Below are 14,127 nucleotides of genomic sequence, written 5' to 3'. Positions count from 1 at the left end.
CTAACATGTATTGACTCGGGGGTGAATACTTACCTAATCAAGTTATATTGTTTCATTTTTCATTCATCTTTAAAAAAAAAGGTTAGATTTTTTCTTCCACTTTGACATTACAGAGTGTTTTGTGTAGATCGTTGACAAATAAAATACAATAAAATAATTTTGAATCCCACTTTATAACACAATACAATGTGAAGAAATCTAAGGGGGATGCATCTGATTGCACTGCCTAACCGTATACTCAAACAGAGCACCCCAAACTGAAATGAAACACTAAGAATCCAGATGATAATTCACTTACATATTTATTGTTTATCTACACAATATTCCATCTGTATCAACTGCAGAAAGATCTGACTCAATGATACTACAACAAAATGACCTATGTATCAAAAGCGCCACACTCAGGAGACAAAGATCTCAGGAGTGTGTATTACAAACAATCTGTTCATACAAAGGAACAAACCAGGAACAAATTACCATGTGGTGTCAACCAAATCAAGGACAAGCTTTTGCTGATCCACAAGGAAAAATGGGCAGTTGATGATTGGTTTAAACATACACTCTCATCAAAGAGAACTACACCCCTGAATCATTTGTTCGCCTAAACCTAACAAAAACCCAAAAGTCAGTTTGTGCACAACTCAAAACCCTCCCTCTGGCTATAGAGCCAGGTAGATTTAACAGAGTGCCTGAAGAGGAGAGAGTTTGCTCAGATGATTTCATACTGTGTGATCTCGGGGAAATCAAAGACAAAATCCATTTAGTGTTTTATTGACCTGTATGACAATCTGAGACGTGTTCTTTTTTTGTAACATTTTGGTGACAACTGAAGTTTTCTCTTTACGCGATGAGCAGATGCTTGAATTCTGTTTCAGACATGGTGTTTGAGATTGCTCAGTTTGTTCACGATGCCAGGAAAGGAGATTTCAACTTTTTGTGTAGAGTGGCTAGATGGTAGCTATACTGGCCAGGATTATTGTATGCGGATGATATGTATAATTTGTCAAATGTTATTTGGTTCTGTTGTGTCTTGTAAGGCCATGTGGGCTGGGCACCAGTAGGTGTATGACACTTAAATAAATCATATAAATAAATACAACATCTAAGTGCAGACCAAAGTAATAGGTGTAGTCAAAACAAGACACACAAATTACATCCCAACAGTGAAATGGTTTCCAATCAAAGTTTTCATTGGGAGTGTATTAATTAGTACACTTAATAAGTATTATAGTGTTCGGTTCTCTTAAGGCACATTTAGTCATGATCATCACAAGGAAAAAAACATTACACCTAAGCTGTATGAAATCATCTTGTTCTGGTCGTTACACTAAATTGAACAAAATCACATAAACTGAAGTTATATTTTAACAGTTAGAAATGAATTGCTTTAAAGCGTCTAAATTATGGTGTAGATAAAAATCATTCTGCTCAGTAAAGTTTGAAAGTGACATCTCTCTACTTACCATGTAACGTGCTATTAGCCTTTATGGCAGCAGTAGAGGTGAGTCTGTGTGTCTATGTAGTTTGCAATGGTAGTCATTGTTGACATGTAGCCTATGGCAGTCCTGTAGAGACTTCATTGTAGTTACTTGCACAGACAGTAAAAAAGGCTACCCTGTATTATTGCAGCAAGAGGGAGTGTTTTCCTAGGAGCCCTGGGGCTTCTGTGAAGTTGTGTAAGCCAAGGCCACTGACTCAGCCATTATATGGAGTCAAGAGGTGTAATATTGTAATAACATGGTGGATACAGCTGGATCTATTGTCCTCTGAGAAGTGAAATGCCCGTCTTGGTGTTGGAGGAGGAGTTGAACATTGAGCAGGGTATGATGACTGGAACTTGGCCCCAAAGGTGTGAGAAACTGCTGTAGACTCATCTGCTGTTCTGAACAGTGGGGCCTCTCAATGGTCAGTCAAATATTGTTGCTATAATGATGACTATGAGGAGAGCCAGTGCCACACAAATGGCAAGCCAGAACCATTTCTGTGAGAGAGGAAGATACATTTGATTCACTGTTCATTTAGTACATAACAAACCAAAATGACCAATTTTAACCGACATAATTGCGTCTGTGTTCATCTATTTGAATGTAGTTACTATGAACCTAACTTGGCAATTTATCCATTACTGTGATTCTCAAATTCTGACATTATCTAAATCAAAACTGGACTGCTATATCAACCACTATTAAGAACAGTACCTCAATGTGTTAACCCTATTACTCCCAAGAGCCCAGCAAAAATCAGCTTTTCATCTATCTGACTTTTATTTATCTGCATGTCCAGCCCTTATATTTAGCCTCACAATGAAGTGTTTTACCAGGACAACAAATCAACTTGACATAAACAGTTAAATTCATGGGTTTTATTGACAAATGTCAATTTTTTAAAAGTCTGCCAAAGCAAAACCCCCGATAAAAATGAAATGTATATGAATGCTGTAAGTACAGAAATAGCTTTTTTAGTGGTAAATGAATATCCAACTATTCAGTGACACCCGTGTGGAGTTTGGATATTGTGACAGCAACTATGTGATCTTATAGTATTATAGACACTATGTCCTTGGATTTCCTGTGATCTTCTATGCAGAAGAACCCCTTACCTTCTAACGACTCTTGTGTAACTAGTGAGCATCGTAGAGCAGCTTTTCATAGTTTGTAACTCAAACAATTCAGTCTACAGACGTTTTTGTAAAAACACCCAGCCCCGGGCCCATTCGTGATCCGCCCTTATCTCACAAACACCGCTCTAGCTCAGCCCACGTTAACCAACAGATGGAGAATAAATAGACACATGCAATGGTACGACGCAGAAGTCTGTAGCTCAAACACACAATGTTTAAAAAGGGTTAGAAGTCAAAAACCCGCCAGCGTCGGAATGTGAATGGAAGGAATTGGTGTTGAATGTTATGTTGATCATGATAAAATGCACAGTAGTAGTTACCCCAGACAGATCGCAAGACAGGGCTCATACAGGGGATTTGGTTAGTCCAACAGACAGGCCAACAATTAGTGCAATGACAGCAAGCAGGATCAATAGAGCAAAGGCAAGGAGGATGAGTTTCTGCCAAGAACAGAAACAAAGTGGTTAGGTTAATAACACGTGACCCAAAACACACTACAGTGATTTTAGTCAGGTAACGGACAATGTAAATGACTGCCCATTAGCGATAGTGAGGCATTTTGACATTCAATTTAGACATTTGATATGGCATTTAAACATTCTGTCTGGCATTTAGAATGGTATCAGTATATGATACTGAAATAATATTATTCTTACGACCAAAACATTCAGAGCTGTTGCAGTACTTAAAAGAGTCGAACTTGAGCAGTATTATCCAGTATTATTAGCAGATGCACCATGTGACCTTTCGTTTGGGGAAGAGGAGACTTACCCTCCGGGATTTTTTCTGGTATCTCACAGCTTTTTTGGTCTCCTCTTTGGCACGGCCTATGTATTCAGCTGCATTGGAGACGTTGTTCTCTATGTTGTTGACCATATCCCCCTTTTAAACAATGAGTTCCATAGGGTTTGACTAAAAACAGAACTAATAATATTCAAGACAGCATTACAGTACTTCACTACAGTACCTGATTCTCCACCAGCATGGCCATGTCCATAAACATGGCATGGAGCTCCTTGATGCTGGACTCCAGGCGGATGATATCCTGGTGCCGTGACACAATCTCATTCAAGGCCTGCCGCGTGACCTGAGAGTCAGAGATGATCTGAGAGAGGAAGTGGACGACAGGAAGACAGCCAGTAAGACAGTCTATTTCATTCAAATATATACAGTACCAGTCAAAAGTTTGGACACACCTACTCATTCAGGGGTTTTTCTTTATTTTTTACTCTTTTCTACATTGTAGAATAATAATCAAAACTATGAAATAACATATGGAATCATGTAGTAACCAAAAAAGTGTATTTTAAAAAGTATATTTTATATTTGAGATTCTTCAATGTAGCCACCCTTTACCTTGATTCACAGCAAAGCCTCCTTCATTCATGCTGCCAAACATACCCTCGTAAAACTGACTACCCTACCGATCCTTGACTTCAGCGACGTCATTTACAAAATAGCCCCCAACACTCTACTCAGCAAACTGGATGTAGTCTATCACAGTGCCATCCGTTTTGTCTCCAAAGCCCCATATACTACCCACCACAGCGACCTGTATGCTCTCGTTGGCTGGCCCTCACTACATATTCGTCGCCAAACTCACTGGCTCCAGGACATCTATAAGTCTTTGCTAGGTAAAGCCCCGCCTTATCTCAGCTCACTGGTCACCACAGCAACACCCACCCGTTTAGCACGCGCTCCAGAAGGTATATTTCACTGGTCCTCCCCAAAGCCAACACCTCCTTTGGCCACCTTTCCTTCCAGTTATCTGCTGCCAATGACTTTAAAGAATTTAAAAAATCACTGAAGCTGGAGTCTTATATCTCCCTCTCTAACTTTAAGCATCAGCTGTCAGAGCAGCTTACCGGTCACTGTACCTGTACACAGCCAATCTGTAAACAGCACACCCAACTACCTCATCCCCATATTATTACTTACTCTCTTGCTCTTTTACACCCCAGTATCTCTACTTGCACATCTTCATCTGCACATCTATCACTCCAGTGTTAATGCTAAATTGTCATTATTTCGCCTCTATGACCTTTTCATTGCCTTATCTCTCTACTCTTTTACATTTGCACATGCTGTACATATATTTTTTATATATTTTTTATATTGTGTTATTGACTGTACGTTTATGTGTAACTCTGTGTTGTTGTTTTTGTCGCACTGCTTTGCTTTATCTTGGCCAGGTTACAGTTGTAAATGAGAACTTGTTCTCAACTGGCCTACCTGGTTAAATAAATGTGAAATCTTGGCATTCTCTCAACCAGCTTTACTATTATTATGATAACTTACATCAGATGTGAAAATGGATGGGTTGCCACTCTCCAGCATGTCCTCCAGTTCCTCGTTGCTAGTCACTCTCCCAGCTAGAACCAGGAAAGAAAATACTTTTACCAAACAGGTGCTGAAACGAATAAATGTGTTCTCTCTCCTACATTCCGTGGGGAGAATAGTCTCTGTAGCCACAACCACAGTGTTATGATCTAGGCTATTCCTTAGAGAGACTCAACCCTCACTGCCTAACATGATCAAACCCACTGTAACTTACAAACCTGGGATCATGTACATTAGCCTTTCCACCCCAGTGAATGTATATAACCTATGATTACCCATGATTAACAGTGTCAGGTAGCCTAGTGGGTAGAGAGTTGAACTAGTAACCGAAAGGTTGCAAGATTAAATCCCCGATTAAATCTGTCGTTCTGCCCCTGAACAAGGCAGTTAACCCACTGTCCCTAGGCCGTCATTGAAAATAAGAATTTGTTCATAACTGACTTGCCTAGTTAAATAAAGGTAAAAATAAAAATGACTATACAGCACAGCCATGAGCCCACAACTGGTCATGTGACCAGCTCTTCTAAAGACAGTTGTAAAGGAGTGTCGGAGGCTTCTGAGCCCTGTTTCCTTGGCAACACTAACACAGAGAGGTGTATGTGTCCTGTGTAAGACTCCTCTCTTCCTTCTGGAGTGTGCCGTAGTAGAAAGCCTCATTAATACTATCCTAAGGGACTGGAGGGGCTACGGCTATTTCTGTCACCATCAATTATTCTCATTCTAAACAAATACTCTATACGAACAATATATGTGTGTCTGCCATTTGGTTTTGTTATAGCAAGTTTCTTTGGTATCTCAAGCCAAACACTTAACTGTTATCCCGTATTTTCCGTAGCCGTAGTCTAATAGGTCTAATGGCCACATTGTCCATGCCACGACAATAGATAATAACATACAGTGCCAGGTCAAGAAGCCGGAAAACAACCTGACTTATCCACAATGAAAATAGGCAATAATGAGGATTTTTTGTTATTGTTGGTAATTGTGAGCAGTGTCGCCTATGTGTTATCATGGTGGGAGAGAAAAGCTCCTAGGTGTGGTCGGACTCCTTTCCATGTTCCTGTCTGCTCTGCTGCTGGCCCAGTCTGTCACTCACTTATCTCCAGCTGTCTCTGGATCCTTCCTTTGCTTCTGTCCCTAAACGACACTTGAGTCTTGTTGTACTGACTCATGACTTCCACAAACTTCCTGGAGAGCACCGTGTGCTGTGGGGTTAGAGAAAACATAAGCTGAGGAGAGACGAATGAGAGTTCCAACCACTGGAAAAAAAGTCAAGTGGATAAAGACTCAGTAAACTTTTGAAATGGTTAAGATGTCAAACAGCTGCATCAAAACATAGCAGCAAACATCACAACAGAACATGGTCAACTTTGTATACAGGCTTCTAAGTTAGACTCCGAGTATCTCTTGTCAAGCTCTGTTCTTAACCACAACCTGTAAGAACATGTCAGCAGTCGCAAACGTGAGGAATGAGTCCCGGGAAGGCTGTTTCCTGACCTGGGTTTTCTGAATGCGGAAATCAACCGAGGCCCTGTTAGAAACATCATCCTTGGGCATGCTCTGCTCCATAGCTACAGAGAACAGGAAGAACAGTGATTACAGTAGCTATAACATCACATCTGACAAATACCTCACATCTACCTCTCTACATCTAGCAGTATTTGGGATGAGGCATTTGATCCAGTCATATCAATGACAAATTGACAACCACAAATATGTTTTTAAATGTAATGTACGTTGTGGTGTTAAACTTACATTTAAGCTTAACTCGCACAGAGTTGGCATCGCTTTTGATCTCATTGGTCAACCGGTCAAGTTCTTCTTTCATCTCTTCAGGAAATAACAGTGACAGAAAATAAATGTATTATTGCAAATTTCCTCAACATTGACCTGGACAAATATTCGCATTAATCATATCACTTGGCAACTCTTCTATAACAATAAACTATTCTTCATTCCGGTAAGAAACCCTACACCTACCTTTGTCCGTAGTAACCAACCGTATCAGTGGATTTGTGGGACAACAAGTATTTGCACCAAACTCTTGGGCCATTCCCAGTTAGTATTATTATATAGCAGATGGTTGATACTGTGTTACTCTGCTGGTAATACTTGATGCTGCTCTGTGGCATTATAGAGTCAACTGAGGGCCTTTGTCCATGCAGGTCTTGATTAGCTCCTTGTGCCTATTCAGTCTCCACAGTGGATCAACTCTGAACAAGCACAGCTGCAGCAACACAGCGTCAGTGTGAGAAGCATACCCACATGCACTCGCACACACACTCTCTTTTCACGTTTCCAAATTCTATTTTGTATAAAACCGGTGGTTCGGCATAGGTGCTGAAGTTAAGGCGGTCACTGTACGCCACATACATACATGCTACCTACCAATGCATAACCTCCCAGCGGTAGACAACCTATTCCCCAGTAAAATGACCATTCTAGAAGGTTTAGTCAGAGCCCACCCACAGGGCCATGACATGGTTTCCTACACAGGTTTCCGGACACCCAGCCATCTATTTGTATTGTGTCGTGTGTTGTTTGTGACGCTGGACAATGATGTTAGAGGAAGTAAGAGCGTTTGTTATATTATTGTTATTACAACTTCAGAAGTCACAACGCAAATACCAAGCCTATATTTAGTCATGCAAAAGTTTTGAATTCAAGACTTGAAATTTCATATTTTTCTTAGTGGAGATATAGTCACCAGTATGGCTAATGGTATAACAATATCTTTATGACAGAGGGTTTGATTGATGGGCATCAACTTACTCTCATCTGTATTGGGTGCAGACAGGATCATGCTGTGGTTCTTCCTCACCTCCTCCACTTCAGAAGATATCTTATCAATGAGCCCCCTAACCTCTTCCACCTGAGTAACGCACATACAGTATTTTCAATATAATTTAAATACACAGACACAAAATACACTGTATTTTGCAGTAACCATCTAGCTTATCTGAAAACAAACAGTACTGACTGAAACACTGTTCTTACCCTTCTGAAAAACCCTTCCATAAATCCATCACTGTCAACTGTGACTCTGACATCCTCCTCTGCTTGTGTCCTGCTCTGTTAATAAGACAAATTTACAGTCATTTATTAGACAGTAAAATCTGAGGCTCAAGTACCGCGTGAATAACAGGCCTACATTTACCATATTATTATCATGACAACAAAATGCTATAAGACCAGAGCTGCATTCCTTAGGTCCTAGGAAATAGCTACTAAAGAATATAATAATTTATTCAGCCTGCAGCCATGGATTTATGACTGGTGAGATCAGTAACATCATAGTAGGCTACTTACTTCGGTTAATTCACCCAACCGGTCCTTCATCACTCACGTTTGATGCGTTTTTGACTGGCTAATAATAAATTAAACAACCACTTCTCAACTCCATTGCAACTAGCTCGAGTAGCTAAATTAGCTCTACAAGTGTCTAGCTAACCTTTTTCTAGCTAGTAGCTACGCTAACTAGGTAACTGTTATACTGAGTTTGTTGACAATCAACATCAATTTCTATAGTCATGCAATAGGTGAGATGTTTTCTCTTTCAATCATTAATATTAGCTAGGAAAGCGTTGTCCAACTCCTTAAAATTAGGTATCAACCAAAATGCACCGTTAGTCTGCTAGCTATCTGGTTGTGGCAGACAACATAAGTTACTTCACATCACCTTCTAACGTTACGTCTATCTCCGAGCTTGTTGGGAAATGGGATACGCCTCATGGTTCTCCTCCGCGGAAGAAGCTCGTAGCCCCGCACCAAGCACTCACTACTCCTGTGACCACAGTTGTCGTTCTGGATATTAGCCACACAACGGCGCTGTTGACCGTACAGCCTCCCGTGCGTTTGTGAGTGGCTGCATAATCTCCTCTCGTGTCCTTTCCCCCCATGATTCACGTGGAAGCAGGTCATTCCAAAATCTCTAGGCTTCCAATTTCCACAGAACAGTTTATTTTCAGGCTAGGTTTCTAGGTTTTAGTACTAGTAATTCAATGTATATGGCCAGCCCATTAGTTTACAGTAGCCGGCCTACAGATGAAGAACATGAAACAGGAGTGGAAGTCACGTTGAGAATGAGGAAGCATCATGCAACCATGGGTTTTAGTTCAGGTATGTCGGACTATGAGTTAACTAAATCAAATGTAGGCATATCTAACGAATTCAATCGGGCTTCATATCCGCTTACATCGGTGCACCTTAATAATGTGACTTTTATATCCCCTTCATAAAGTTGACTGTCCAAATAAAAAGGCTCAAATGCAAATCTCTCTTTTGGCAAAACAGTCAGAAATCAGCATCCACCGCCCTGCCCTCCATCGGCATCAATGCTCCGTGTTGTTCTGACACGTCAAAAGGACACACCAACATTGTCATTTTGAAGATTTCATATATTTTTGTTTAAAAAAAAAACATTTTTATTGCAATATACACTGATTGCACGAAACATAATGAACACCTGCTCTTTCCATGACATAGACTTTCAGGTGAATGCTTTGATCCCTTATTGATGTCACTTGCTAAATCCACTTCGATCAGTGTAGATGAAGGGGAGACAGGTTAAAGAAGGATTTGTAAGCCTTGAGATAATTGCGGCATGGATTGTGTATGTGTGCCATTCAGCGGGTGAAGATGTAAGTGCCTTTGAACGGGATATGGTACTAAGTTCCAGGCGCACCGGTTTGTGTCAAGAACTGCAACGCTGCTGGGTTTTTCACTCTCAACAGTTTCCCGTGTGTATCAAGAATGGTCCGCCACCCAAAGGACATCCAGCCAATTTGACACAACCGTGGGAAGCATTGGAGTCAACATGGGCCAGTGTCCCTGTGGAACGCTTTCGACAGCTTTTAGAGTCTATGCCTGACGAATTGAGCCTGTTCTGAGGGCGGGCGGGCGGTGGTCATAATCACCAAATACTCACTTGATATACATTATTTACGCAGGCCCCACCTTGAGTTCCGATGCTCCAAAAATGACATCACGTTTTGTATTACCACGTCCAATCGAACAGCCCAGAGAATTCCTCCACTCAGTGCAATCCTAGGACAGACAGAGCAGACCACATCAAGCAAGAAAGAGCTAAATCCGTCGCTGGAATCGTCCAGTATTTCTTATTCTGTATTGAGAGACGAGGATTACCAATTTTGGGGAAGTTCTGAATGGATACGCACATTGGCAGTATATTATGATGTGCCAATTTCACTGCTAAATTGTAATGCAGTTTTACAAAATGTCAGGGAATTAAGTTTTGTGTGACAATTGTTTTTATTGGAAACATGGACTAATACGCAGAGAAGAGTGATTTTTTTCAGTGTCTTGGAATAATGATTTATTCCGAGATTGAACGTGTATTGGGGATTTAAACTAAATTAACCAGTATTTTTGTAGTAGTCTATTTGTATTTGTAGTTTTAATCAAGTACCAAGTCATGGAACTATTATTCGAAATTCTGTTTGTAACTGCTTTTGTCACTTTGATTCAGGTAATTTCAGCAGTTATTTTTATATGACCTTCACCATTATGTGTAGGCTACTGCAACGTTGCAATGTTGAGATTATTTGATTTCTTTACAGGTTAATGGCGAAGTAGTAAAGCCAAAGCCATCCAAGCATCCAGGTAAATCTAATTATTCTTCATTTTGAATATGGATTCATTTTCCTTGAATTCTTGAGATTTTCCATGTTGTGTCTGAAATTAGCCTACAGTTTATAATGAATATTACTGGTAAATTATGGAGAAAAATATATATACAGTACCAGTCAAAAGTTTGGACACACCTACTCATTCCAGGATTTTTCTTTATTTTGACTATTTTCTACATTGTAGAATAATGTAAGTGAATACATCAAAACTATGAAAATAACACAGATGGAATCATGTAGTAACCCAAAAAGTTTTAAACAAATCAAAATCGATTTTAGATTCTTCAAAGTAGCCACCCTTTGCCTTGATGACAGCTTTGCACACTTGGCATTCTCTCGACCAGCTTCACCTGTAATGCTTTTCCAACGGTCTTGAAGGAGTTCCCACATATGCTGAGCACTTGTTGGCTGCTTTTCCTTCACTCTGCGGTCCAACTCATCCCAAACCATCTCAATTGGTTTGAGGTTGGATTATTGTGGAGTCCAGGTCATCTGATGCAGCACTCCATCACTCTCCTTCTTGGTCAAATAGCCCTTAGACAGCCTGGAGGTGTGTTGGGTCATTGTCCTGTTGAAAAACAAATGATAGTCCCACTAATCGCAAACCAGATGTGATGGTGTATTGCTGCAGAATCCTGTGGTAGCCATGCAGGTTAAGTGTGCCTTGAATTCTAAATAAATCACAGACAGTGTCACCAGCAATGCACCCCCACACCTCCTCCTCCATGCTTCATCATGGGAACCACACATGCAGAGATCATCCATTCCCCTCCTTTGCGTCTTACAAAGACACAGCGGTTGGAACCAAATATCTCAAATTTAGACTCATCAGACCAAAGGACAGATTTCCACCAGTCTAATGTCCTTTGCTCGTGTTTCTTAGCCCAATAATGTCTGTTCTTATAATTGGTGTCCTTTAGTAGTGATTTCTTTGCAGCAATTTGACCGTGAAGGCCTGGCTTCACGCAGTGTCCTCTGAACAGTTGATGTTGAGATGTGTCTGTTACTTGAACTCTGTGAGGTGCAGTTAACTCTAATGAACTTATCCTCTGCAGCAGACGTAACTCTGGGTTTTCCTTTCCTGTGGTGGTCCTCATGAGAGCCAGTTTTATCATAGTGCTTGATGGGATTTGCAACTGCACTTGACGAAACTTTAAAAGTTCTTGAAATGTTCCGTATTGACTGAGCTTCATGTCTTAAAATAATGATGGACTGTAATTTCTCTTTCCTTATTTGAGCTGATCTTGCCATTATATGTACTTGTTTTTTTTAACCAAATACAGAGACACATTTTCATTGAAGGCATTCAGTTGTACAACTGACTAGGTATCCCCCTTTCCCCTTTCCTTGTCACAACACAACTGATTGGCTCAAACGCATTAAGAAAGAAAAAAATTCCACAAATGAACTTTTAACAAGGAACACCTGTTGATTGAAATTAATTGCAGGTGACTACCTCATGAAGCTGCCTCATGAAAATAGTAAAAAATAAAGAAAAACCCCTGAATGAGTAGGTGTGTCCAAACTTTTGACTGGTACTGGATGATGAATTATAGTTTGTGACTGACCATAAGTGTAATACTCAGTAATAGTGGTTAATTAAGCAATGCAAACTGTGTTTATTGAATGAGATACCCAAACATCAACAAATTAGCTGTATTGTTTAGAGTTGTCAATAATTGTAATCCTAAAATACACATGGAGGAATGCCAGGAAAATAACCCATTGAAATAGCATGATTGAGTGTGATTAGAGGAAGGTCCCATCTGGTGCTTTGTTTACACATAACTTTCTGTCCAGGCCTCCAGGTGTTAGGCACAGCCTCACACTATTGGCCGCTGGATAAGGTGGACGGGATCCATGGATTGTGGGACCAGATTGGAAACAGACCAGGTCATGTTAATGGAAGTAATATAAGTATGTGCATTGACCTATATTCTTAGGAATAGAATACCCAGTCTTTTCCATTCTCTGTCCGCATGGTCTATAGCTCAATTCACCTTTTGTCTGTCTTACAATCACCAATACCCTGCTTTGTGCATTGTTCAAATAAGATTACACTAAAATTAGCTATAATAACTTTCAAAGTAGAGAGTCAAAATGAAATGTCTAAAGGCTACTTGCTAATGTACATCAAAGCACTGTGTTTCAATAAACAAAATGGGATAAGAAGTTATCCTTCATCCCCTGGTATATTTTATGCAGACTTTCCAGATTAATGCTAAGACTATTGTTTGCAAAACTGATTTCCAACTATGGAAGCAGCAAGAACTTTCCCAAATGCATCCACAGTTGTACATATTGATCATTTTAATAAGTTTAAGCTAGTTTGAAACATCAAGGTGATTCGGAATGGAATACCTTGGGACTCACAATCAATTATATCAATTGTGAGCGATGAGATCTAGACTTGAGAACGGCATTTCAAATATTTCCTTACAAAATGTACTTTGATCCTAAGGGGAACTTATTGATCTGTTCCTGCTTGAGCACTGTGTACTGAGCCCATTATCACACTTAATCTCAACCCTGCTCACACACCACATCCCTCACGATGCCTACTGTGTCTGTGCTTGTCCTCACTGTTCTGTTGTGTTGTCTGGCTGTTTTGTGTTATTTGTGTGTATATATGTAAATCACCTGTTTCTCCTTTGTCTGTTTGTTTTCTATGTTTCACCTAGCTCTTCAAATCCACAAGCACACTGTGCTCCCTTCCTCCCATAACTCTTCCTCTGTGTATACCAATGACTCTGCCTACACTAATGTTTCTGCAACAGTAGGTGAGGAACATCACTGCTCACCGAAATTAATTTGTGTGTATAGTCAGTCACCCTGCTCTGTTGGTGTTACTGTGGTGCTATCTGTCATGTTAATGCTATTCAGTCTCCATCGTCTTTTGCATGGGCTACCAGCTCAGCCAGTAGTTGACATGAGTGTGTCACACACACTGTTACCTGAGGATGTTGGATTTGTCTGTGTGTGTGAGACGGTGTGTGTAGTCAGGGAGAGACAATTGTTTTCTTCACTGGTAAAAGAGCCGAGACTGGAGTGTGTAAATCGTGATTACACAAGCTTGATTTAAAGGGGGAGAAACACAAAGGGAAGCACTTTGGTCATAGCTGACTACCATGGTAGGTCATTATGCAGTGGGGAACATTCCATATTTGGTGCAGTACAGAGAATTTGTTCATAAATCTATGACAACTGCTTGCCTATTAGTTTGCCTGTGAAAAGCCTAGTTCAGAGGAAAAACTGCCTCCTTTTCTCATCAGGCAAAATAATGTTGTTGGCCTTTCATCCTCCTGTAGACATAGTTGAAGGGATGGTCAACAAGGGCATCTATCTGAATGGAGATAATGGAGGCACATTTCTCCACTTTGGGAACTACCAGAACACCTGCATTAGTGACCCCACTCTGTGTGGCCCTGAGGGTGAGTTCTGCCTGTCTCGATCTCCTCTCACCAACATTCTACAGCTGCACAGTACTGACAATGTATAATAATTGAAGTGAATTGAAGT

At 40.3% G+C, this 14,127-nt stretch overlaps 2 protein-coding genes across 7 annotated transcripts in view; one reads left to right on the top strand and one right to left on the bottom strand.

Moving 5' to 3' along the window:
* Window positions 1-283: 283 nt before the first annotated feature.
* On the bottom strand, window positions 284-8,757 carry stx2b (syntaxin 2b). Of its 3 annotated transcripts, none has more exons than XM_035785480.1 (11): window positions 8,640-8,757; window positions 7,958-8,032; window positions 7,733-7,832; window positions 6,716-6,790; window positions 6,458-6,531; window positions 6,057-6,165; window positions 4,919-4,992; window positions 3,588-3,725; window positions 3,392-3,502; window positions 2,941-3,060; window positions 284-1,981 (listed from the first exon to the last, which is right to left on the bottom strand). In XM_035785480.1, the coding sequence occupies exons 2-10, from the start codon at window positions 7,976-7,978 to the stop codon at window positions 2,965-2,967; spliced, it is 798 nt and encodes a 265-aa protein (XP_035641373.1). In that variant the 5' UTR covers window positions 7,979-8,032; window positions 8,640-8,757; the 3' UTR covers window positions 284-1,981; window positions 2,941-2,964. The 3 variants fall into 3 exon arrangements, with proteins under 3 accessions (XP_035641373.1, XP_035641371.1, XP_035641372.1); XM_035785478.2 differs by having other exon boundaries at window positions 8,270-8,702; XM_035785479.2 differs by lacking the exon at window positions 2,941-3,060 and having other exon boundaries at window positions 8,270-8,699.
* Window positions 8,758-8,898: 141 nt separating this feature from the next.
* LOC118393132 (adhesion G-protein coupled receptor D1) overlaps window positions 8,899-14,127 on the top strand; it is a 63,497-nt gene continuing 58,268 nt past the window's right edge. For 2 of the 4 annotated variants that reach the window (XM_035785474.1, XM_035785473.1), the window contains exons 1-5: window positions 9,920-10,448; window positions 10,540-10,582; window positions 12,409-12,525; window positions 13,290-13,388; window positions 13,917-14,039. In XM_035785474.1, the coding sequence (XP_035641367.1) occupies window positions 10,395-10,448; window positions 10,540-10,582; window positions 12,409-12,525; window positions 13,290-13,388; window positions 13,917-14,039 (436 nt within the window). In that variant the 5' untranslated portion in view covers window positions 9,920-10,394. Of the gene's footprint in view, window positions 9,080-9,919; window positions 10,449-10,539; window positions 10,583-12,408; window positions 12,526-13,289; window positions 13,389-13,916; window positions 14,040-14,127 lie in introns of those variants that run through there. The other 2 variants (XM_035785476.2, XM_035785477.1) reach the window with 2 other exon arrangements.

This window comes from Oncorhynchus keta, chromosome 14 (genome assembly GCF_023373465.1).
Source record: "Oncorhynchus keta strain PuntledgeMale-10-30-2019 chromosome 14, Oket_V2, whole genome shotgun sequence".
In the NCBI taxonomy this organism is placed as follows: Eukaryota; Metazoa; Chordata; class Actinopteri; order Salmoniformes; family Salmonidae; genus Oncorhynchus; species Oncorhynchus keta.
Note: the sequence above shows the minus strand (reverse complement) of the source record. Positions and strands in the feature narration are given on the sequence as shown.